Source organism: Ambystoma mexicanum, chromosome 13 (genome assembly GCF_040938575.1).
Source record: "Ambystoma mexicanum isolate Mex_15411 chromosome 13, UKY_AmexF1_1, whole genome shotgun sequence".
Taxonomy (NCBI): Eukaryota; Metazoa; Chordata; class Amphibia; order Caudata; family Ambystomatidae; genus Ambystoma; species Ambystoma mexicanum.
In genome coordinates, this window is record NC_090938.1 from 448,122,938 (window position 1) to 448,148,468 (window position 25,531).

Below are 25,531 nucleotides of genomic sequence, written 5' to 3' on the forward strand. Positions count from 1 at the left end.
AGATTTATGGTTCTTTGCGTGTTTAGTTTGCAAAGATGGGGAGTTTCTCCTGTGATCAGCCAGTCGCCCAGGTAGGGGTACACTGGGATTGCCTCGCTGCGCAGGTGCGCTGCCACAACCGCCAGTACCTTGGTGAACACCCTTGAAGCTGAGGCTATTCCGAAGGGTAGCACCTTGAATTGGTAGTGCTGATTTGCTACTTTGAACTGCAAGAGTCTTCTGTGCGCTGGGAGCATTGAAATATAAAAATAAGCATCTTTCATATCCAAGGTTGCTATGTAATCCCCCTGCTTTAGCGGAGGGATTACTTCTTGTAGCGTAGTCGTGCCGTACTTTTGTGGCTTGACATACTTGTTTGCAGGGTGCAAATCTAATACTAGGCGCATTGTCAGATCTTTCTTTGGTATAAGGAAGTATGTTGAATAGATACCCTTGTTTACCTCGTTGGACGGCACGATCTCGATGGCGTCTGAGGAGTAGCGTGTTGACTTCTTCTATCAAGATGAGCTGTTCCTATCTTGACGTGTTCCTCCCATGCGTGGGTGAAGTTTGAAATCTGTCCCCCGACTGGGGAGTCATGGGAGGGGAACTGTAGCGGGGCGTCATTGTTTGGGAGGCGCTCCTCCACCTCTGCCAGTGGAGGGTCTCCCCCGGCCACGACCTCTGTGCTGGCCTCTAGGATACACTTGGGACGCTTGACCTTGGTTGTAATTCCAAGATGTATTCTGGTTTTGTCTGTAACCCGAGCCTCTTTGATTTTGGCCACGAAAACAGCAAAAATTATTTCCCCGCCTTCGTCCGGTCTGTTTATTAGTAAGTTGGCCAAGGGACTTGAGTGTTTCATACTTGTCCTTGGCTGACTTCAGATCATCATCCACTGCTTTGCCAAATAAAACATAAGGTTCTATTGGCATATTGAGCAAGGTTGCCTGAGTATCTAGTTTAAAACCTGACTGTCGAAGCCAGGCATGGCGCTTGAGGATAGTGCCTACTGCGATAACGTGCCCGGCATTATCCGCAGCGTCAAGGTTGTTTTTAAACAGACTGCTGGCAGTGGCCCTGCCTTTGGCTGCGACAAGGGCAAGTTTAGATTTCAGAGGTTTAGGAGCAGAGTCAGCTAGGGCAGTACCCTCGTCCCATTTAGTACAGTCGTAGCTTGCCAACAGTGTGGAATTGTTGGTGATTCCTGCTTGGCAAGCTGCAGAAGTAGCCACTTTCCTACCCATGGTGTACAGCGTCTTGCTCTCTTTGTCTGGAGGCGCTTCGGAGAAGGCCAAAGGTGTACCAGCTCTCTTCCAGGTAGTTGTGACCACCAGTGAATCTGGCCTAAACTGTCTTCTTATATAGAAGGGATCAGACGGGGCCGGGTGGAATAGCTTCTCTATTCTTGGGTTAACTGCCCTTGTTTGATTGGGCGTTTTCAAGTGAAGGTTGGATCTTTCTTTGAACGGACGTCAAAATGGGTATAAACTGGGTGGCAGCTTTCGGTGGACGAAAAAAGACAGGAAGAGTACCTATTTTTAAACTTTGATAAAGTAAATGGCGTTAGCCAAAATTGCACTCCGCAATAATCTGAGGGACCCCGACGCGTGAAGGACCATGGGTACAGTGAACGTAACACTAGGGATAGCATTACGGGCACGCCCTGTCGAAGTCCCTTTTTGAATTTCGAAAACAACTGTAATACTCTGCAGCTTCCACTAGATTTCTGCATAGGCATAGATTCCACAAGCCTCAGAAATAAATAAATATATATATATATATATATATATATATGATACATTACTCACCGTAATCGTATTTCTGATGCTTGTATCTGCTTAGATTCACATGCTGTGCATAGGCCGACATCTAGTGGAAGCTGCGGAGTATTACAGTTTGTTTTTCGAAACTCGAAAATGGGCGTCGACACAGGGCGTGCCAGTAATACTATCCCTAGTGTGACGTCCCCTGTACCCAAGATCCCTCACGCGTCTAGGATCCTCAGATTGTATTTTTTCTGACATGAGGTAGCATGAGGAGTAGCGTGAGTACAGATAATCCAAGCAGATAGATAGAAAGGTAAGACTACAAGCAACCATGCACCTTCTCTCAGAGGGGAGGAAGGGTGGGTCGCATGTGAATCTAAGCAGATACAAGCATCAGAAATACGATTACGGTGAGTAATGTATCCCTTCTGAGGCTTGTGGAATCTGCTTAGATCACATGCTGTGCATAGATTAGCGAGCAGTACCTGAAGAAGGAGGTGGGATGTGAGAAGGGTCATGAGCAAATAAGTGTCTTAGAACCGCTTGTCCCACTTGTGTATCTGCCTTGGAATGGGTGTCAATGCAGTAATGCTGAGTAAAAGTATGAATAGAGATCCAAGTAGCTGCTTTGCAAATGGTGTCAAGGGGTACATTTGCAATGAAAGCCAGAGTGGCCCCAATGCCTCTAGTAGAGTGGACTCTTGGCGTGAAAGGCAGAGTTCTTTCAGAGAGTGAGTAACACAGCTGGATACAGTTAATAATCCACTTCGAGATGGCACCCTTAGAGAAGCGAACCCCCCTCTGCCTGTAGCTACGGAGACAAACAGTTGATCTGTTTTCCTTAGCGGTCTGGTTTTATTTACATAGTAGAGGACCGCCCTACGCACATCTAGGGTGTGTAGTTTCACCTCAGCCGAGCTTTGAGGGTCCTGGAAGAAAGCCGGAAGCTCGATGGACTGGTTTACGTGGAATTTAGATATAAACGTAGGTGAGAACCTAGGGTGTGTGCGTAAAACCAGTTTGTCTTTATGGACAGTAAAGAAGGGATCCTGCGCTGACAGAGCCTGAATTTCACTGACCCTTCTTATAGAAGTAATAGCTACTAAGAAGGCTGTTTTTTGTAAGTCAGGTGTTTAAGACTGTTTTTATGCATGGGCTCGAAAGGGGGGCCCATGAGCTTAGATAACACCAGATTAAGGTCCCACCCTGGTGGTGGGTTTGAAATAGGACGGTGAAGTCTCTTTACTCCTTCCATGAAGGCTTTAACTATTGGGACTTTCCACCACGAGACCTTGTTATGGGAAGTGGTGTATGCCGACAGGGCTGCCAGGTGTACTTTCAGTGAGTTAAAAACCAATCCTGCATCTAGCAGGTGGAGCATGTATGTAACAATAGTGGAAGGAGTGCAATCAACTGGGTTGATTTGTCTACTCTGGCACCAGATAACGAATCTCTTCCACTTGTCAAAGTAACAGTGTCTTGTGTTTGGTTTCCTAGATTCCTTTAGGATGTCCTTACACCTCTGTGGTAAATTGAGATGTCCAAACTCTATGACCTCAGGAGCCATGCTGCCAGGTTCATTGAGTTGGGTTGCTGATGCACTGTTTGACCTTGGTGCTGGGACAGTAGGTTGTACCAGGCTGGAAGTTTGATGGGCTCGCACACCGCCATCCTGCGTAGGTGTGGGAACCACGGTTGCTTTGCCCACATGGGAGCAACTAGGACGAGCGTCATCGACTCTCTGTTCATCTTGTTGACCACCTTCCTGATGAGAGGAGTTGGTGGAAAAGCGTACGCAAACATTCCTGACCAGTTCATCCACAGGGCGTTCCCCTGGGAGTCTGGTTGGGGGAACCTGGATGCAAATCCTGGGCATTGTCTGTTTTCGCTTGAGGCGAATAAGTCTATAGTGGGGAAACCCCACTGAGAGAAGATATCTTCTACGACCTCTCTGTGTAGAACCCATTCGTGTTCCTCTGGGAGGGAGTCTCTACTCAGAGCATCCGCTAGGGAATTGAGCTCCCCTGGAACATGTTGTGATGACAGGAAGATGTTCCGTCTGAGTGCCCATATCCAGGTTTTCTGGGCAAGCTTGGACAGATTTGAAGAACGAGTCCCTCCTTGCGTGTTCAGGTAGAACATGGCTGTTGTGCTGTCTGTCCGGATTTGCACTGACAGGTTTAGTAGGTGGGGCTCGAACGCTTGAAGCGCTCTGAATACTGCCAGAAGCTCTAGCAGGTTGATGTGGTTCTTGGCCACTGAGGGAGACCAGAGACCCTGAGCTGTGGGGTGGAGATGGTGAGCTCCCCACCCCGTCAGACATGCATCGGTAGTGACTACTGCCTGTACTTCGGGATCGTAAAAGGGTTTTCCCTGTGCAAGATTCTCTCTTGTCCACCAGTGAAGGCTTTGTACTAGTGTTGGCGAAACAACCACTAGATCGTCCCACTGACCACTTGCCTGAGACCACTGTTTCGCCAACCATTCCTGCATGGGACGCATGCGCAGGCGCGCGTGGGGGACCAGGTAAATACATGACGCCATCATGCCCAGCAAACACATTGCTTTGCGTACCGTTATTTGGTGACCGGACTGATATTGCAGAATTTGCAGTAGTATATTCCGAATTCTTTCCTCTGAAGGAAATGTCAACCCCTCTTGAGTATCTAGGATTGCTCCTAGGAACTGTATGGAGGTGCTTGGCACCAGGCTTGACTTTTTCTCGTTGATTGAGAAGCCTAATTCGTGGAGGAGGTCGATAGTCCTTTGAATGTTTGTTCTGCAAATTACTGGGGTTTCCCCCGTTATGAGCCAGTCGTCCAGATAAGGGTACACCGGGATTGCCTCCCTGCGTGGGTGTGCAGCCGCCACCGCCAGTACCTTGGTGAATACCCTTGGTGTCGAAGCTATCCCGAAGGGCAGTACGTTGAACTGGTAGTGCCGACTGTCCACTTTGAAGCGCAAGTACCTTCTGTGCGCTGGGAACATGGAAATATGAAAATAGGCATCTTTCATATCCAAGGTTGCCATGTAATCCCCCTTTTTTTAGGAGGGGGATTACCTCTAGTAGCGTAGTCATACGAAACTTTTGAGGCTTGACATACTTGTTGGCAGGCCGTAAGTCCAATATTGGGCGCATTGTCAAATCTTTTTTTGGCACAAGGAAGTAAGTTGAATAAATACCCTTGTTTACCTGGTGTCCCGGGACGAGTTCTATCGCGTCCTTTGCTAGCAGAATGTCGATCTCCTCGAGGAGAATCTTCTGATGTTCTAAAGAGTGTACTCTTTGTCGTGGAGGATGGTTCCGGGGACGCTGCAGTAGTTCTATACAGTAACCCTCGGATACTGTTGACAGCACCCATCTGTCTGATGTGATCCCTTCCCAAGCCTGGGTGAAGTTGGAAATGCGTCCCCCTACTGGGGTTGCGTGAGAAGGGACCCTGAACTGAGCGTCACTGCTTTGGTGGAGGCGTGCCGCCTCCTTTACTGGGGCTGCCTCTGCCTTTACCACGTCCTCTCCTATTACCCCTGCCGTAAACCTGGGTAGACTGTTGGCTGTTGTTCCACTGTGTAACCTGCCCCTGGAAATAGTTAGACCCTCTCTGGGAATTTTGGCCGCGTGGGCGTCGAAAATTACTATTCCCTCTCTGGTTCGGGGGTTTATTGGTTAACTGGCCAAGGTACTTGAGTGTCTCGTATTCGTCCATGGCATTCTTCAGTGCATCCTCGACCGCCTTACCAAACAACAGATCGGCTTCCACCGGTTTGTCCAACAATGATGCCTGGGTTTCTGCCTTAAAACCAGACTGCCGTAACCACGCATGTCTCTTGATAACAGTACCTTCTGCTATCAATCTACCTGCGTTGTCCGCGGCATCAAAAGTTGCTTTTAAAATGCAACCAGACACGGCTCTACCCTCTGCGGAAATCCGAGCTAACTGGCCCTTTAAGGGTTCTGGTGCAGAGGCTATGAGTGCCGCGACTTCTTCCCATTGATGGCAGTTGTAGCTGGCCAACCTGGTGGTGAAGTTTGCAATCCTTGCCTGATAGGCGGACGTTGGGGCTACTTTCCTGCCGAAACCATATAGTTTTTTGCTCTCCTTGTCTGGAGGAGCTTCGGACGATGACAAGGGAGTTCCAGCCCTCTTACGAGTGTTAGTGACAACTAGGGAGTCTGGCTTCAGGTGTCCTCTTATATAGAGAGGGTAGGACTGGGCTGCCCTGAAAAGTTTTTCAACTCTGGGATTGACTGCTCTGGTGAGGTTCGGGTTCACCAGGGACGGGTCTATTCTTCGCTGAATAGACTTGAGGATAGGGATGGTCGGGCCACAGGCCTCCCTTCTCCTACTAACTCTTCGGCGAAGTCCGTCTCCTCCTGGACACCGTGGGTGTCAATATGGAAATGTTCTGCTGCACGTGCGAGAACCTCGTTCAGGAGGGGTTGGTTATCGACAGGGGAGTCGGTAACCGGGGCTTCCTTTTCTACCGGGGAATCTACTCTGTAGGTTTCAGGGTCTTCCTCTTCCTCTTCTTGGTCCTCATCGTCCCCATAGTAGCCTGTCCCGGTTTGCTCTTCTATCATGCCAAAATCTTGGTCCTCACCGAAGGAAGTCTCTCCTTGATATAGTGAGTATGGTCGTGAGTATGGTTGTACCTCGAAGGGGTCTGTAGACCTCATCAGTGTCTCAAACCGGGGCTTCTTACTCGGGGGGATAGGATCATGAGAGCCCGAGGGTGTAGCTCCTTGTGGATCATATGAAAGGAAATGGTCTGGATTTTTATCATAAGAGTCTGCCAAAGAAGACATCCTTGACATGACTCTATCTATGTCATCACTGGACCATTTTTTGGAACTGGGAATGACTCTCTCAGAAAGTCTTGGAGATTTCTCTTGAGTAGATTTGCTCTTGGAAATATCAGCAGACCTGGTCTTGTCTGCCTGTTTAGGAGGAGTGGAGTGTTTCACAGGTGTGGAAGAGTGCAGAGGTTGCTTCTTCTGCTGTTTTCCCCCCACCCCGTGAGTGGAAAAGTGTTTTCCCTGTCCCTTTGTGGCTCCGGAGGTTTTCGACGCCTGGCGTCGAGGATCGGGGGTAGAGTCCCTGTCCTTCGAACGTGGGGCCGTGCTGAACTTGTCTCCGGGCTCCGACTCCTGGAGTGCGGCCTGGGGGTGGAAGTCGTCATCGTCTCCCGACGATCGAACTTCCGTTAGCCTAGGGAGCGAGGCACTCTTGGCAAGAGTGGATGATTGCCTGGAGTCATGCGGCAATCTCGATCTCGAACGCCCAGAGGACACCGATTCGGACCGTTCTGTTTGTGCCTCTTTCCGAGCACTCGACGTCGTCGAGTCTCGGTTGGACTTTGTGTGTTTAGTGTGGGTGGTGTGTGAAGTGCCTGTGTCGCCGGGGGTCTTCCCCATAGCCGCCCTGTCGGACGACCTTCCGAGGTCGGGGACCTGCGCTCGGCTGTCTTTCAACGCCGTAATGCCCTCGCCGTCCGAAAGCACGGCGTCGCTGCCATCGCTGAAGGCGCTCTCCGCTGCCATGGCCGCCTGCCTGGCGTGGTGGGCCCAACGCTTCGTCGAACGGTCCTTAAGTGTCTTAGGTTTAAACCTACTACACGCTCTGCAGTTCGCTCTGGGGTGGTCCCTCGGCAAGCAGAGATTGCACGTGGCGTGCCTGTCGACCCAAGAGTATTTGCGATTGCACTTGGGGTAGAATTGAAAAGGGGTACCCTCCATTCGCACCTTGAGGCAGCGGGCTGTTAAGTGTAGGAAATGTATAAGGTGTACCTATATACCAAGAGTGTAGAGTATGTACAACCCCCCACTCTCCCTACTTGCAGGGCCGAGGCCAGAGTACTTCCAAGGCCCGGGCCGAGGCCAGAGGCCTTCCGAGGCCCAAATCCGTCATGCAGCAGCCGACGGTCGATTTCTTCTCCAGCCGGCGTCGAGTGTCGAGGTTCGACGCTGGGATGGGGAAGGATGTCAATTAATCCATATTTTAGCAAAAGTATGGCTAAGTCCAGGGGACTCCGCAAAATGCTTCCGACCAGTATGGGGGAAAAAAACAATCTGAGGATCCTAGACGCGTGAGGGATCTTGGGTACAGGGGACGTCACACTAGGGATAGTATTACTGGCACGCCCTGTGTCGACGCCCATTTTCGAGTTTCGAAAAACAAACTGTAATACTCTGCAGCTTCCACTAGATGTCGGCCTATATATATGTGTAGTAAAGAGGCAGACTTTCAAAAAGAAGCTAAAATATTGGTAACAGATTTGTTGACAGAGCATATTTGAAAAGCACAGTGACGGAATGCTTCAATAAAGCTGATAAACAATCCAGGAGAGATCTGTTTAAACCAAATCCTAAAGCAAAAAATGAAACGATAAGATTCATAACAGGCTATAACCAACAAGCCAAACATACCAGAGCGATTATGCATAGACATTGGAATATATTAAAAACAGACAGAGACTTATGCAGATTATTGGAGTTGAAACCTAGTGTGACTTTTCGCAAAGTTCCAATGTTGTGATGTGCATGCTAAATTTATATACGTTTTAGAGCAACTTTATGTTAGCCTAAAATGCACTGATTTTGTATACATACATTTTTTAATCTCGTTTTTTATGAAAATCGTTTTCTACATTATTGGCACGACCCACACTCTGAAGACCCCCTGGCCAACCTATGGGCCAGGGAGAGTCTTGATTCCAGTCCCTACTAAACCCAAGAAATTGCAGCCTAGGCCTTCTTGGGGCCAGTCCCGGCGCCTTTAGCGCCAGGCTCATGTTTGGATATGGACTTGTGCTTGGGAACTACTTTTCATTAATGCCAGTCATGTGGAGGCATCCTCATAACCTGGCTCCTTGAAACTAGGCTTGCAGTGTAGTGTTTTTGGGTGTGGGGACTATTTTACCTGGACTTCTTTCTTGAAGCTATTTAAACCACATCCGAATAGACTGACACGCTTCGCGTTAGTTTGCATAACTGCAACGTAACGCTCAACGTGTTCAGCTTCAGCCACAAACCTTGTAAGAACAGCACCTGCAAAGGAAAGGAAAAGGCATCGTGAGAAAAAGGCAGCAGCTTACCTGAACTTTATCGCCAGCGGTCCGCAGCTCTTCCGACCATCATCCTGGAACCAGCGCTCCTTCGGATCCACAGACCTGTAAAAGAGAAGAAACAAGGCATTAGACATTGTACAATTAACAAACTGTGCCAAAAGGCTCACCTCGCCAGCCGCTCCTCAATCAGCATCACTACGGAAATTCCATACTCCGGCTGAGTACCGCGACCTGTGGAGAGGAAAAGATAACAGGTTAGCAAAGGCAAGGCACCTTAAGCGCAGCGCATAGCGCCTACTCACCGCATCAAGGCGCTCCAAAAACACCCATACTTACCGGCAAAACACAGATTCCGCCTTGCCACATATTGGACTTCCACGTATCTAGGAAGAAAAAGACATTGGGCCTCATTACGACCCAGGCGGTAAGTTACCGCCTGGGCCGTGACTTTACCACCATGGCGTAAACTACGTTTACGCCATGGTGGTTGGCGGACTTACCGCCCCATTCCGACCTTGGCGGGGCGGTAAGTCCCCAATCCCCATTTACCCTTCCCCATTCCCATTTTTGCCCCATAGGGCATAATGGGAGTGGGGAAGGCGTTAATTACGCCACCGTAAATTACGGTGGCGTAATTAACTCCATGGTCCCTTAGCGCCATGGATTTTAACACCTGCTAAAAGCAGGTGTTAAAAGCTCCATGGCGCTAAGGGACCTCGTACTCAGGCGGTAAGGGTCGGCGCTGTTTACGCTGCCGTAAACCCCTTACCGCCTGGGTCGTAATGAGGCCCATTGTTTAAAATACATGCAAGAACAGCAATATTCACAGCAATAAGACCTACCTGAAAGACTCAAGACTGGCCGGCATCAGTGAAGCAACTCGATCGCCATTGCCCACCAAGCTCAACGCGCCCCTGCCAAGACAGCAGGACGGAGAACCTGCCAACATCTAAAACAAGGTGAGGAGAAGTCCAGAAGGGTCGCAGACCTACAGGGAGGTGGGAGGCTGTTTACTACGGTTGCCCAGTCCTGAACATAGCTTACCTGTATTCCAGACAGAACGCTTCCGCTGGTCGCATCTGGGCATCGCAAGGAGGGACATCTGAACCCCAACTGCTGGGTGGCGCCCCCGTGGAACCAGGTGAGCGTAACAGAACGCGAATCCTCCAAAACTAAATCCACCTGGGTGCCATGGAAACCTCAGAATTAGACCAATTGGCCCAACTAATAGGAGAAATGCGCGCTGAGGTTCATTATGCCCGTCAGGAGACTAATGCTCTCCGAAGAGAATTAATAGTGACTAAGGAGTGCATTGAAGACATTAGCAGACAATACTTGCAATCACAAGCGGTCCAGACCCCCCTACCGGGAAGCAACCCAGCGATGCAGAATCCTACCCTGCCATCCACTTCTTCTACTCCAGTGCAAGTCGTGCTACCAGGAACAGTTCCTTTGGCCCCACCGGAGCGATTTACGGGTGATCCACGTAAATACGCCACATTCATGAATCAATGCCGCCTTCACTTTCTTTGCAGGCCTGGAGCATTTCCAAATGACCAGGCTCAGGTGGCCTTTGTCTTGTCATACCTGAGCCGTAGCGCAGCAGACTGGTCCGTTCCATTGGTGACACATGATGATCCTCTGTTACATGACTTTGGGGGATTTCAGAGGGAAATGGAGAAACTTTTTGATTGTCATACCCGAGAACAAGCAGTGGACAATGAACTCCTTTCCCTCCGACAGGAAAATCAGGACCTGTTAACGTACACTGCTACTTTCAACAGATTGGTCGCTGAAGCTAGGTGGCCTGAAAACAAAAGAACCACGTTGTTTCATATGGGTTTATGAGGCGAATTAAAAGATGTTCTAGCTCAAGTAGTAGACCCTCCTCGAGACTGTTCGGAGTTCATAAATTTGGTTGTACAATTAGACCACCAGCTACAAGACCGAAAAGCCGATCGCTCCAAAATGGATCCACGGGCGGTGTATGTTCGTTCTAGAGACAATGTAACTCATGCACAACAAAACCCTGCTGAGCCCATGCAACTTGGAGGAGTGCGACCCCCATTAACAAAACAAGAGCGAGATAAAAGAAGGCAACAACAACTGTGTCTGTATTGTGGAAAATGTGGGGACTTCCTGAAGGACTGCCCCGTGAAACCCCCTAGGAATGTTGTTGGGGCCACGGAAAAAGACCAAGAAAAAGAATATCAATCGGAAAACTACCCAGCTCGGCAAACGTAGAGGTCAGTTTGTCGAGTGAGGGAAAGGAGCCACCGACCTTACACTTTGCAATACCAGTGATCTTGATCAATAACCAACGGTTGTCCAGAATGCATGCCATAGAAGCTTACATCGACAGTGGGGCAGTCGGGAATTATATTGATCAAGATCTGGCTGCAGAGATGGGACTTCCCTTATGTTCCAAGCCGATTACAGATAAGGTGACTAAGTCTATGGGACTGAAATCGCTTCCGGACCCGTAACCCAATACACAGCTGAGATAACAATGCTGTGCAAGGACGGGCATAGGGAACTCATTTCGTTCGACCTCATCAAGGCACCTCAATTTTGGCTTATTCTAGGGATGCCATGGTTAGTCGCTCATAATCCTTCGATTAACTGGCGACCCAGGAAATTAACCTTCCCCAGTGACTGCTCTCCAGCCTGTTACAATCAAGAACAGAAGACTGCTTTCAGTAATTCTACGACTCCCGGAACCACAACATCTATCTTAGGTGTAACCAGTACTTTACCTGAGGATTACTGCGATTTCCAGGATGTATTCCAGAAGGACCAAGCCAATACCCTGCCACAGGCCCTACAACTGTCAAATCGACCTTGTTCCTGGTGCCCAAGTCCCCTGTGGGAGGATCTATGCTCTGACTGAACCTGAAAATCTTCACCTGAAGTCCTATCTAGACCAGCACCTCGCAAATGGATTCATCCATCCATCGAAGTCCCCGGCAGCCAGTCCTTTGTTCTTCGTGCCGAAAAAAGAAGGGGATTTAAGGACCTGTATTGATTACCACGCATTAAACCAGATCACGGTGAATAACCGTTACCCTTTGCCAGTTATTCCAGAAATGCTGGACCAGGCCAAGGACGCTTATCACCTGGTTCGGGTCAGAAGCGGCGACGAATGGAAAACCGCTTTCCGTACTAAATATGGGTTATTCGAATATCAAGTCATGCCCTTTGGGTTATGCAACGCACCGGCAGCATTCCAATACTTCATGAATGACGTCCTGAGAGAGTTAATTGATGTCTGCGCCCTAGTGTACATAGATGATATCCTGGTGTACTCAACTTCTAAACAAGATCATATCAAGCACGTCCGTTCAGTCCTCGCCAAGCTCCGTGAACATCGTTTATTTGCCAAGCTGGAAAAGTGCCTTTTTCATGTAACCGAAATGGAGTTCCTAGGCTTCATCCTTACTCCCGGAGGCATCAGGATGGACCTGCACAAGGTCGATGCCGTTCTGAAATGGCCATCACCGACGTCAATAAAGGGAGTACAAAGTATGTTAGGCTTTGCGAACTTTTATCGTCGGTTCATACCAGACTTCTCCCAAATCGTACACCCAATCACTGTGTTGTTATGAAAAAATAACAAGAAATTCACCTGGACCAAAGACGCAGAAAAAGCCTTTCAGGAGCTAAAGAAAAGATTCACCTCAGCACCGATCTTACGAGATCCACGTCCTGACCTCTATATCGTAGAGACGGACGCTTCCAGTATAGCAATGGGAGCTGTCCTCTCACAAAGAGATCCCGAAGCTGGTCAGCTACATCCAGTGGCCTTCTGGTCAAAGAAGTTTTCACCTCCAGAAATTAACTACGCCATCACCGACAAAGAACTCTTGGCAATCAAATCCACCTTCAAAGCCTGGCGACACTACCTTCTGGGAGCCAGACACACCATTACAGTTATTACTGACCACCGAAACCTGCAGTATCTTAAAACAGCAAAGGCCCAATCTTCACGCCAGCTGCGATGGGCTCTCTTCTTCGCTGAATACGATTTTGTCATAACTTTTCGACCAGGCGCCAAGAATGGAAAGGCTGACGCACTTTCTCGTACTGGAACATATGACTTGGTTTTTACAGCCCCAGATCCAGTCCCCATCATACCTGAAGACAAACTCTTAGGCCTGACTACAGCCTTAACACACATGGAACTGAAAAAGGAAATTCAACAAATCATGAATCCGGATACCCTCCTTGCATGGCAAGCGCAAGGAGAACAATATTCCATCCAAGACCGCGTACCCCTTTTTAAGGGCCGCCTATACATACCCACCAAGAACCTACAACAGCAAGTAATTTCAGGTTACCACGATTCCCTAATCGAAGGGCACCCTGGAATCACCAAGACCTTAGCCAAGGTTAAACAGAACTTTTGGTGGCCTACCTGGCGGAGAGATATAATCCAATGCATTCAATCTTGTGGAGTCTGCGCACAAAACAAATCGCAAAAACATAAACCATCTGGTCTTTTGAGACCTTTGGACATTCCTCCAGCGCCATGGCACACCCTTTCCCTCGACTTCATCACAGATCTGCCTACCAGTCAAGGGTTTAACACCATTCTTGTAGACCTATTCTCGAAGATGGCCCACTTTATTCCACTCAAAGGCCTTCAAGATGCATCCACTCTAGCCAAGGTATTTCTGGACGATATTGTTAAATTACATGGATTCCCATCAGTCCTGATCTCTGATCGAGGTAGTCAATTCATTTCCAACTTTTGGAGAAAGTGTTGTGCAATGGCGCAAATTGACGTCCGGTTATCCACTAGCCACCACCCCCAAAAGGACGGTCAGACCGAAAGGACCAACCAGACCCTTGATCAATACCTACAGTGTATATTGCATCACGAGCTGAGAGACTGGAAGGACTTACTATGGATAGCTGAGTACGCATATAACAACTCCTTACATTCCAGTACTGGGCAAACACCTTTTCAGACCTTATATGGTAGACACCCGCATACCTCAAAATTGGATCTCCCAACCAAATTGGAAATGCCTGCGGTTAAAATCCTTCACACCAGCATCACTCAGGCTTTCAAAAAGGCCAGAGAACATCTGATTCACGCCAAAGCCAAGCAAAAACAATTCACCGACCAACACAGGACGAAGGCCCCCGATTATGAAGTAGGAGACAAGGTTTGGCTAGCCACCAAGTTTATACCCATCAAAGGAACCCAGACCTTTCAACCCAGGTATTTGGGACCCTACACCATCAAGACGATTATCAGTCCAGCGGCCGTCAAGTTAGATTTACCATCCAATCTACGCATCCATCCGGTATTTCATGTGTCCCTTTTAAAACCAATGCAACCTGGTACACGGATTGAAGAAGCTCCGAAACCCAGTCTTATCGATGGAGAACTTGAATTTGAAGTTAAAGGCATACTCGATTCTAAGTACTCAAGGGGGAGACTATACTATCTAATAGATTGGAAAGGTTTTGGACCCCAAGACAGATCCTGGGAACCCTGTGAAAACGTTCACGGGCCGCGTCTGATCAAAAGCTACCATCGAAACTTCCCAACAAAGCCTGGGCCGGACAGAAGGAACACCTTGAGTGGGGCCTTGGGGGGAGTGCTGTCACGACCCACACTCTGAAGACCCCCTGGCCAACCTATGGGCCAGGGAGAGTATTGATTCCAGTCCCCACTAAACCCAAGAAATTGCAGCCTAGGCCGTCTTGGGGCCAGGCTCATGTTTGAATATGGACTTGTGCTTGGGAACTACTTTTCATTAATGCCAGTCATGTGGAGGCATCCTCATAACCTGGCTCCTTGAAACCAGGCTTGCAGTGTAGTGTTTTTGGGTGTGGTACCATGGGGACTATTTTACCTCTACTTCTTTCTTGAAGCTATTTAAACCACACCCGAATAGACTGACACGCTTCGCGTTAGTTTGCATTACTGCAACGTAACGCTCACCGTGTTCAGCTTCAGCCACCTGCAAAGGAAACGAGAAGACATTGTGAGAAAAAGGCAGCAATTTACCTGAACTTCATCGCCAGCGGTCCGCAGCTCTTCCGACCATCATCCTGGAACCAGCGCTCCTTCGGATCGACGGACCTGTAAAAGAGAAGAAACAAGGCATTAGACATTGTACAATTAACGAACTGTGCCGAAAGGCTGACCTCGCCAGCCGCTCCTCAATTAGCATCACTACGGAAATTCCATACTCTGGCCGAGTACTGCGACATGTGGAGAGGAAAAGATAACAGGTTAGCAAAGGAAAGGCACCTTAAGCGCAGCGCATAGCGCCTACTCACCGCATCAAGGCGCTCCAAAAATACCCATACTTACCGGCGAAACACAGATTCCGCCTTGCCACATATTGGACTTCTGCGTATCTAGGAAGAAAAAGACATTGTTTAAAAGGCATGCAAGAACAGCAATATTCACAGCAATAAGACCTATTGAAAGACTCAAGACGGGCCGGCATCAGTGAAGCAACTCGATAGCCATTGCCCACTAAGCTCAACGCGCCCCTGCCAAGACAGCAGGACGGATAACCCGCCAACATCTAAAACAAGGTGAGGAGAAGTCCAGAAGGGTCGCAGACCTACAGGGAGGTGGGAGGCTGTTTACCCGGTTGCCCAGTCCTGAATATAGCTTACCTGTATTCCAGGCAGAACTCTTCCCCTGGTCGCATCTGGGCATCGCAAGGAGGGACATCTGAACTCCAACTGCTGGGTGGCGCTCCCGTGGAACCAGGTGAGCGTAACAATTATATATATGCATCATCTTGCACTTTAAGAGTGAACTAACCAATTGTGATACTGCACATATTAGGTTAGACGTTCATTGGAACCTATTGTCTTTAGAATTGATGATCCAGGATCATGTTGCTTAGTTTTAGCGTGTCTGTCGCCCAGTGTTGGGAGATATTTAGGACACCTGTCCAAAGAGGCCATTTAGGCCACTTTAATGTTGCATTAGCACTTTATACATGCACTGAGATTGTGATTTCCATCAGTACTGTATTATCCTAAATGGGACAATATGCACTTGCACTTTTTCTCATGTTTTGCACTTCTTCTCCCAAGATGCACTTGCATTTTTTGGTGAGCTGGGGACTAGCAGGCCCCTAATGCACTGCGTATAGCCCCATAGTGTATTGAGAGATACACATGTTATGCCCAAGTGGGGTCCTTTTCTCTCTCTACACACATTGTGCAGGCGGACACTGTTGAAATTGAGCTGTGGTAGCTGCAGCCGTTTTTGTGCACTCACTCCATCATGCAGATTGTTTGCTGCACCGCAGAGAATTATTCTCTTAAGGTGAGGCAACAAATATTATAATTGCGCACTGGCGCGAAATCTCGTAATGATGTTGGTATATCTTATCGTCGCATTGGCCTGGGGTTGGACTCCTCTCACACCTGCTGCTCGCGCATAATAGCTAATTACCCAGTTGGCTTTTGAGCATTTGAATTCCCCTACAAATACACCTATGTTCCATTTAATAATGACACTTCAAGATGGCGGATTTCCACCACACTGAACCATAGAGTTCGTTTTCAGCATATACAAACTGGCGATCACGTTACGCGTGAATGGCAGTTGGGAGGAGCCCACCACACGGCCTGAGAGCCTATTTATAAACGAGAATACATTAGTTGGGAACAACTACAAGTCTGAGGAAGCTCGCGAATCGAGCGGAACGCGTGGCGTTTTTCCACCCTTTGGGGTGAGTGCTGCTTCATGCCTGGTCTGACCAGGTACTGTCATGTATGCTTTTTATTGAATATTTGCACTATTTGTGATTAATAAAGGAAAAACATTTTTTTTAACTCAGTAATTGGTCGTGAGTGCTTGGGCAAAGTTTTGGCTAAAGTTGGAGGTACTGTGTATCCGCCACTCTGCATCTTTTCCTGACATTATTTTGAATCTTTAGAGCCTAGCCCGCTCTAGCCCAACAGCACCAGCTCAATAATGAGGCAGAGCGCAGTCTAGGTTTGTGGCTTGGCGAAGGAGTATGGGAGTCGAATGGACCTGAGAGGCGAAGGTGAAGGTAGCATTCCAGAAGTTTCCAAATTGTTGCTATATAAAAAGGTGCGACAGGCATTTCTGTTACTCTCTTACGAATAGAGCTAAAGTGTTATTTCAGGAGTAGCTGTCAATTAAATTGAATAATCAGATTCAGAATATGCTTCCGGGCACAGTTACTGAGTACAACTCGATCAATAGGATGGTGGATGCCGACAAAGCCGTAAACTATCCAACAAGATTCCTCAACTCGCTCGACCCCCCCGGGAATGCCACCACATCACCTTTGACTGAAAGATGAGTCACCCATCATGCTGCTTCGCAATCTCGACCCACCTAGGCTGTGTAATGGCACAAAGCAGTGCGTTAGAAATATTGCTACCCAACATAATTGAAGCAACAGTGCTGAGCAGGAAAAGGAGAAGATGTATTCATCCCTGGTATTCCACTCATTCCGACAGACATGCTGGTTAGTTTCAGGCGCCTACAGTTCCCGGTCAGGCTGGCATTCGATATCGTGATCAACAAGGCACAGGGCCAGTCAATCAAGTGCACTGGTATCAACTTGGAATTACCATGTTTCTCTCTCGGGTAGTTATACGTTGCGTGTTTGAGAGTGGGTTCACCGAATCAGTTATATATCTTTGCTCCAACTGCAAAAACAAAAAATGCTGTTTTTAAACAAGCCGTACAATGAACATGTACTTTGGAAATATTAAACTTTAGGTCCATAGTTGTTGGCACCGTCGGCATCATGTCACCCATAATGCTGCTCAGGAATCGCCATGTTGTTCTCACGTAGTTATAAGTTTCAGAATGAGTTTTTAAGAACAAAGAATTGTTTTGTGTAGTCTTTATAAGAAAATATTTTTAAAATATTAAATAACCAAAATATTTTGTGAATTTATCTTCTCCCCTTTCTTACAGAGCATTTCCAAAAAGCGTAAAGCTACTTTAAGGTATTTCTAACAAATAGTACCTATGAGAAAATGAAATCCCTGGCAACGCCGGGTATATCAGCTAGTTTATTATATAATTGTTGTATCTCAGTTCAACAAGCAGTGATCACTTTCCAGATGCTCTCTTCATTTAGAACAGTTGTCGTATAGGGCGCTAAACACAAACATACAATCCAAGGTAGAATATGTGCTGGAGTTACTCCAGGTGTACTGCGAAGGATAACTCCCTATTTGACCATTCAAAATGATCATATTCCATGCCACAATTTCAAAGCAAATAATATCACCTTGTGCTTTTGATTGTTGGAAAGAGCAAGAGCAGGGGTTACCATTATATCAATCTGAATCCAAAAATGTTCTATTGTAGTCCCCAATTACAATAATATGACCATAACAGCCTGCATACCACTTGTCAAAAATATCCGACAACACTGCTATAAATGCTTCTGCTGACACTTTTCTAGGATTTAAATACACATTTAGCAACAAACATTGCTGATGTTCATTTGCTCCAGTATTCCTCCAATGTCTGAATGTCTGATTGCACCACATGGCAATCCTCTACTGTAACTCCAATGTTATTTCACACTGCACAAAGTAGGTCCCCAAGTAGGTCTCCCAGCAAGTCCCCTTTGCGCCCTAACCTGTGTCAGAGTAAAACCATCTATTACAGGAGTATCAAGCAACCAGGTTTCCTGCTAACAAATAATCGAGTAACTGCCATCATGGAAATTCCTAAATAAATCAGTCAACAAATGGGAAAAACTGATCGTATTATGTGAGGCAACACTTAATAAGTTCTCCCCTTATCTAAATTATTTGATAACTTCTCAGACTTGCTCATATGTAAGGTATTTAAAATCGGCAACCAATCCAAAATTTGCCACGTAGACCACTGACCTTTTGAAGGGATATCTACTCTAAATCCAGACTTCTCATCGGCAGGAACTCTTATTCTAAGTGAATAAGTCTTATTCCTGATATCCTGTGTACCCCGAGCATGCACCATTTTAGGAGCTACCTGATGATTACTTACCAAATGTTTGTCTCCCAAGGTCTGAAACACATCATACCCCAATGATAGAAAAACAGACGCTTCTTCTAGCACTACATACATTTCTAACTATACTGGAAGCAAAATGTAACAGCACTAAGTCAATGCGATGCCCAAACACAAATTCTACTTGTGATATATCCACAGATGTAATTGATCGTAAGCGAGGTATTGCATACAAAACTGGCAAAACATTTTGTCTATTCAATGGAATGGTAAGATTATTGTCAAACATTTGTTCCAGAAATACGTCAAAGGTGTTAGGCTAGGAGGTTCAGATCTCAAACCCTGCGATAACCTGGATGCAGAGTCACAAGGCAGGGTCAGCTTTTGAACAGCATTCTCATCTTGTCCACTAACACCATTAATTAAATTCCCTCTTCACTCATCCAAGATCCTCTTGTACTTGTCGTTAGAGTCATCATGTGCACCTGCAATATTAGTTATAACGTGGCCCAACATGTCAGATCTCATAACCGGCCTCTCGCAGACTCATTCCCTATAACCACTCCCCTCTTATTTAAATATGTCACACTCTTTGAATCACCAAATTTAGACCCCAAGTTTGCTATTATTTTTGGTCTTTTTTCTTCTAATGTTAGAAATGCTAGAGAAAGCGGGAGACACAAGTCTTCAGTTACAACAGATGCCTATGGATGCACGGGACCCACACAGATCTCCACAGTACTAGTACCCGAATCCAGATCCATTGTGATCACCATACCATCCGATCTAGGTGAAATGTCCACCAGACCATCCAAATATTCTGTTAATATACTGAGGTTTAAATACATTTCCTCCAGCACATGAATAATATTTGTAAGCTTCTAGAAGTGAATTGTAGAGTGTTTTCCCCTCCGATGGCTTACTGCCCTTCTTAGCAACTTTCCACCCATACCTTGTCTTTTTAGGCAATCTACTATTCTGTATAACCTCCTCCGATATATGAGCACTTTCCTCCTGCAACTGTTCTCCTGCACTAAATTCCCTCCTTCATTAATACAGGACAAACACAGTTTCAGACATTGAAGGAATTTACAAGACCCCTTATTTCTTGGCTCCTCATTACTCTTTAGAATTTTCGAATTCTTTTTTTTTTTTGCCAACAGAGCCTTTTTGCCACTTTCAGATATTATGCTAAAGCGTCCAGCAGACTCCCTCCTAGCAATTGATCCAGCCTTAGAGCAGGGTACTGAGGCACTTGGTTTCACAGCTTCTAGGATAACAATGGAAGCGTCTTGAGGGCCCAGTGTGGGATCTCTCTCTCCATTCCAGATTCTTCAGTATGACTTTCAATAATGGACTTGGCCACCTCCCTTTTCTCACTAGATTTAGCAAATATATATGTCCTTCCAGAAATTTCAATCTCGTCATTATCGTCAAGTGAGTTTTCCTGGGCCTTAAAGTCCTCTTGTATTATTTGATATAATTTTACTAACAACGTTAGGGCAACATTTAAAGCATGTAGTGCAGACGCTGAGTCTGGGCTCACTGTACTGAAATCTGGACCTGGATTGATAGAAAGTGTCTGCGGCGGCGAAAGTTGATACGAAAAAGCTGATGCCTCGAATATTTTTAAGCTTTCTGATGCATACAGCGATGGAGAGTGTGATAATCGTGAAGCTCTAATATCATTTTCCTGTGTCACCACATGTATAGAGATGTTGTGCAATTGAACATTTATGTCAATCTCCTGCATCCCTCCATCCCCTCGCTGAGCCGCAAACATCACTTGCAGGTCACTTATCAACTGTTCTGTCACCCCTTCCAATATAGAAGAGTCGACTACTATATGCCGGTTTATTTTTAACCCGTCACCCTCCGTACTAACTTGCACAGTCGGGACCTTTGTGTTAGCCGTGGCCAGTATAGGCGTACTACGAGGGGGCATAATCCTTGTGTCCTCTTGAACCGGCGAAACTGCCATCATCCCAGCCAAATTGGCCCCTAAGTGTGCATCGGCAAGGCAGCCAGTGCTCTACTTCGCAGAGCATAAGCATACATATGTGGACCACAAGAACCACAGACAGAACTTACAGTAGTAATGCAACACCTCCAATACACTGGGAGGTGCCATTTGCACCCTCTGTGGACTGCCGCTCTCCTCACACTCCGCTCTGCACATGAGGCTGCTTTTCAAGTGCTAAGTGTTGGGCTGAAAGTGTTCCTTCTCTGCAACACAGGCTGAGACAAAACAATTCCCCCCAACTATGGATCCTCAGCACTGCTGCAAGACTGTAATTTAATTTGAGTTACACTCCGGTCGGTGCTCCCCGCCCTGAAGTCATAGATAATGTCTGGAAAATTCGACCTACAGAATACTGAAATCCAGTAATTTTTTTTTCTTTTATTTGTTTTAGTTGTAATACAACTTTTTCAAATTAAACATTTCCATTCCAAATAGACAACAACTTACAAACATATTATAATGTCTATTACAACACACAACATAAAACACTCATTTACATCTACTTCATAAAATTATTTCATTCACTTTCTAAAATGTCTACAATTCCTCTTTCTTTAAGAACCTTACTGTTGCCAAGCTCAAAGATAACTTATGTGCACTAAATATTATTGCCCACATATCATTCTGTGAGTGTCCGAAAGTCACAAAGATGGTTATAGAAATAATCATGTCTTAAATCCTTCAAACTTTCACATTCAACTAATAAATGTTTAAGTGTTTCTCTATTGTCTGTTTTGTTACAAAATCTATAAAAAGCATCTATAGGTGTTCGAGATCACGATGCTAACAAGGACCTAGTTTGCCACAGGTCAAATCTAAGTCTCATAATGTCTGATCTAAACATCCGATCTGGGAATTTCATCAGATAAAGGAGGATATTATTCAATTTGGAGCAGCAAAATGTCCAGTGTTAAATACCTTATACTTAGAACACTCTTCTGTAGTATATTTCAGTTATTATGCCACCATTTCAGTTTTGCGTTCACATGATTAAATATTAACAAATCTAAGTTTATATCGGCTGATTTCATTAACTCACTTCAAACATTGTGCCAGGTAGCCAAGGGTTTATCTTCCATCCCGGATTCAATAGCTGTCAGCAAAGATGCCTGATAGCGCTCTTAAGTTTTGCATTTAGCATAAAGCATCAAGGCATTCCAATTTACTATTGCCCGTAAAGATAGTAGTCCTAATTTGAATCTCACCCCATGTATTGGATAAGATCTCGGAATAGGCAATAAGGCTTTCCAAAATACCCCTCAAGGAGATTCCAATCCAGCTGGCACTCAGGGAGCTTAGTATGGGTTCTGTATGTTATAACTGGCACCACTTTGCCTTTGTAGAATTTGATTGTTGGGATATAAGAATATTTCCCATACTTTGTTTGAAGCAGTTTGGCTCGTGAGACCAGAGCCTGGATTTTATGCTGTATAGCAGATAAGGGGTTTCATTTTTTGTGTCACTAACTACTTGGCCTAGGTACTTGTACTCATGAGTTATCTTAATATTACACCCACTAGCCGTCCGCTTTGAAAGCAAGTTTCGAATTTGTATTGTTACAATGGATTTCATGATGTTTGATTTGCTTATGTTAATTGATAGCATGTTTGCTTCTGCATATCTAGTTACATTTTGAAGTTGTCTTTGAAGGCCGATCAGAGTACCATCGATGATAAGGTAATCTGCCTAAAACAGAAGTGTAAGCGGATATATGCCCAATTTAGGGGGAAAGGCATGGCAATTGTGGAACATGGCGCTCATGTCTTTAATATAACAATTAAATAGCGTGGCTGCAAATATGAAGCCTTGCTTTAGGCCGCCATTTGTGGGAATTGATTGCGATAGGAGTCCCTGTTGTGTCTGTTTAATCGGAATTGACGTGTCCGAGTAAAACTGTTGTAAAGTCATGTCATATTTGTATGATATCCTTAATGAGTAGGTATGAGGAAAATTGCACATAATGAATCTCAACAGAGAATATTTTTATGTTTTTTATTATTCTGTACACTGACTGGGTGTATCTATATACCCAGCCCTACATAATTATGCAAGAGCTACAAAAATACAGTAGAACCTTTATGTGGAATCCTGTGAACAAGAACACTCGATTAACCAGCACATTCTATTGTCAGTAATAGAAAGGAAATGTTGGATTACAAGGTTTTGGAGCTGGAAAACCAAGATTCCAGAGGGCACAGTTCCGGTAAACAGAGCAGAAGACAAGATATCTTTGATATCCTGTCGTTTTGCTCTGTTTTCCAGCTCACTTCCAAATCTGAAATTTGGTTAACTATTATATTTAATTTTCCAGCACCATTCGGTTCCCATTGGAGCCGGATAATCAAGCTTTTACTATAACTAGCTAAATATTCACTATGTATTCCTACGCTGGCCAAAGGGGTCACTGGGAAACCTGTTAGTTTTGCCAATTGTCTCAAATGTGCATCATGAACCAATTGGTACAGAAGAAACCAGTTATAACAATTTGAAGAAGACATCAGGCGTCAAGAGGTGCAAAAGAGTGTGGGATGAGGGGAAGAGATGAATGGGACTATAAGTAGAAAGGAAAAGGACAAAACCAGGTATCTTCTGTAAAGGGTGTTGGCAACCAAAGAATGACAGAAAAATAAAATATTGTGTTCCTGTTTATGGTGGAGATTTTGTAAAATGTTATATCACTTGGCCTTTGATGAAATTAGGCAATCTGCAAATGTTATACTTGGTCAGGTTTATTCAAACATGCACACAGACATCGAAAGAGTGCATACCTTTGCATCCAGGGATGCGATTTCCTGCTGATTAGTTGTTGAGGCAAGGAAACTGCTCATTTGAGCTTTCAAAGGATCATCAACCTCCACATCAATGTCATAGCATGCCGTTTTCTTTTGGTCATTTGGATCCACACTGTTGGAAACAAAGAATGAACGCCATAACTTTCACACTTTGAAGAGCTAGCTGCCAATGAGTAACCCTGAGCTCACAGTGCAGAAATGCTATTCTAGCTCTGAGGTAATTGAAAATACTGCTTCCTGTTTCACTTTACCCCACTATGCAGAACTAACCTTCAACTCATTCTATGTGATACAGGCTTCTCCTACGCTTACATTGAACACCTTCACATTTTAGACATTATTGCAACCTCCTCTATACTAGCAGGACACCATGATCATTCATTCAACTGCTTCCTAAAGTGAACAATATTTCCTTCAGTGTAATATTAAGAAATATCAAAAAGCTTTAACTTCATTTGTTCCAAACACTGTAAAATATTGAAAACCATTTCAAAGTAAGTCAAAGATTTCTAGTCAGTCAGTCAATAAAAACTTTATTTCAAGTGAATAAATCACGTAAAAGTACAAAGAAATAAATACAATAAACACATTGGCAATCAAATATTAATACAAAATGTCCAGTTACATTTTCAGTGCATTACCTCACATGATCTTCAGTAAAAACAGAAGCCAAATATGTTAACTCAAGTAAAGTGCCATTTGATAAACAATCCTAACATAATACCCCTCTTCTTGCAACATAACCACCAGACCAATCGTAGGTCAACATACCTACAAGAAGGTTAGCATTGGAGCATTTGGTAAAAGGGAAATCAGAAGGCTAAATTCCCAAAGCTTTATTCCGAAAACAAGGTGCAGATTGCCAGCATTGTTGCAACACCTGTGAGCCTTGATTCAGACCTGCTAACAATAGTTACAGCAGTGCAGGTCTGCTTTCATGAAGGAATAAGGTACCTACATGTAACTCCTATTATGCAGCATTGGTATATTTTATAGATTAACATGCTGTTTGGATATTCTTTGTCAGAATCTTTGGTAACAGTAAAGTGGTTTGCCTTTAAATTTGAAGACTGCTGTCCCTTTATTGATCTATCAGAGTAATTTTAGGTCATATTGTTCCACAGACAAATGACACATTTTCCTTAGCTCCACCCCTGGAGACCATCTTCAGATTTGCAGTGTAAAGAAAATGTTCTGCATAAGGACGCGCTTGTTACTGCGCTGGGTTAGTGGATCTTGGAAAAGATAAAGTAGTAAATGCGGAATGCGGCGTACGCACAGGTTCAGTGGCTGTGCCCTATGAAACTGGAAATAATAGTTGAATGGTGGATACCTGTCCAGTGCATGCGCAAAGCCCTTCCTAATGTAAATAGGGTATTTCCATATACAAACTAAGCAAAAAACAATGTAAGCCTTATACGTTAAGCATTATAGTCCATTTAATACTTAGTTGTTGTTGCTGACACATGTTTTCGACCTGTGAGGTCTTTTTCAAGGCTCTGATTTCCTTAGGTCTTTAGCTATGAAGAGACATTATTGTGGTGCAGATGGATCTACAGTCAGATACCAAGTGTCATTGCGTTGATATTCTCGAAGTTCCTTCATGCATCTGTTAATGCTGGTATCTATCTATCTATCTATCTATCTATCTATCTATCTATCTATCTATCTATCTATCTATCTATCTATCTATCTATATATGATGCATTACTCAACGTAATCATATTTCTGATGCTTGTATCTGCTTAGATTCAAATGCTGTGCATAGGCCGACATCTAGTGGAAGCTGCAGAGTATTACAGTTTGTTTTTCGAAACTCGAAAAGGGGCGTCGAACTAGGGCGTGCCAGTAATACTATCCCTAGTGTGATGTCCACTGTACCCATGATCCCTCACGCGTGTCGGACCCTCAGATTGTATTCTTT

The 25,531-nt window shown here is 45.4% G+C and overlaps 1 protein-coding gene across 2 annotated transcripts in view; it reads right to left on the reverse strand.

The window, feature by feature from the left end:
- SMARCD2 (SWI/SNF related BAF chromatin remodeling complex subunit D2) overlaps positions 1-25,531 on the reverse strand; it is a 1,053,332-nt gene that overhangs the window by 238,836 nt on the left and 788,965 nt on the right. For both annotated transcript variants that reach the window (XM_069634087.1, XM_069634085.1), the window contains one exon: positions 23,584-23,719. In XM_069634087.1, coding sequence (XP_069490188.1) covers positions 23,584-23,719 — 136 coding nt within the window. The remainder of the gene's footprint in view (positions 1-23,583; positions 23,720-25,531) is intronic.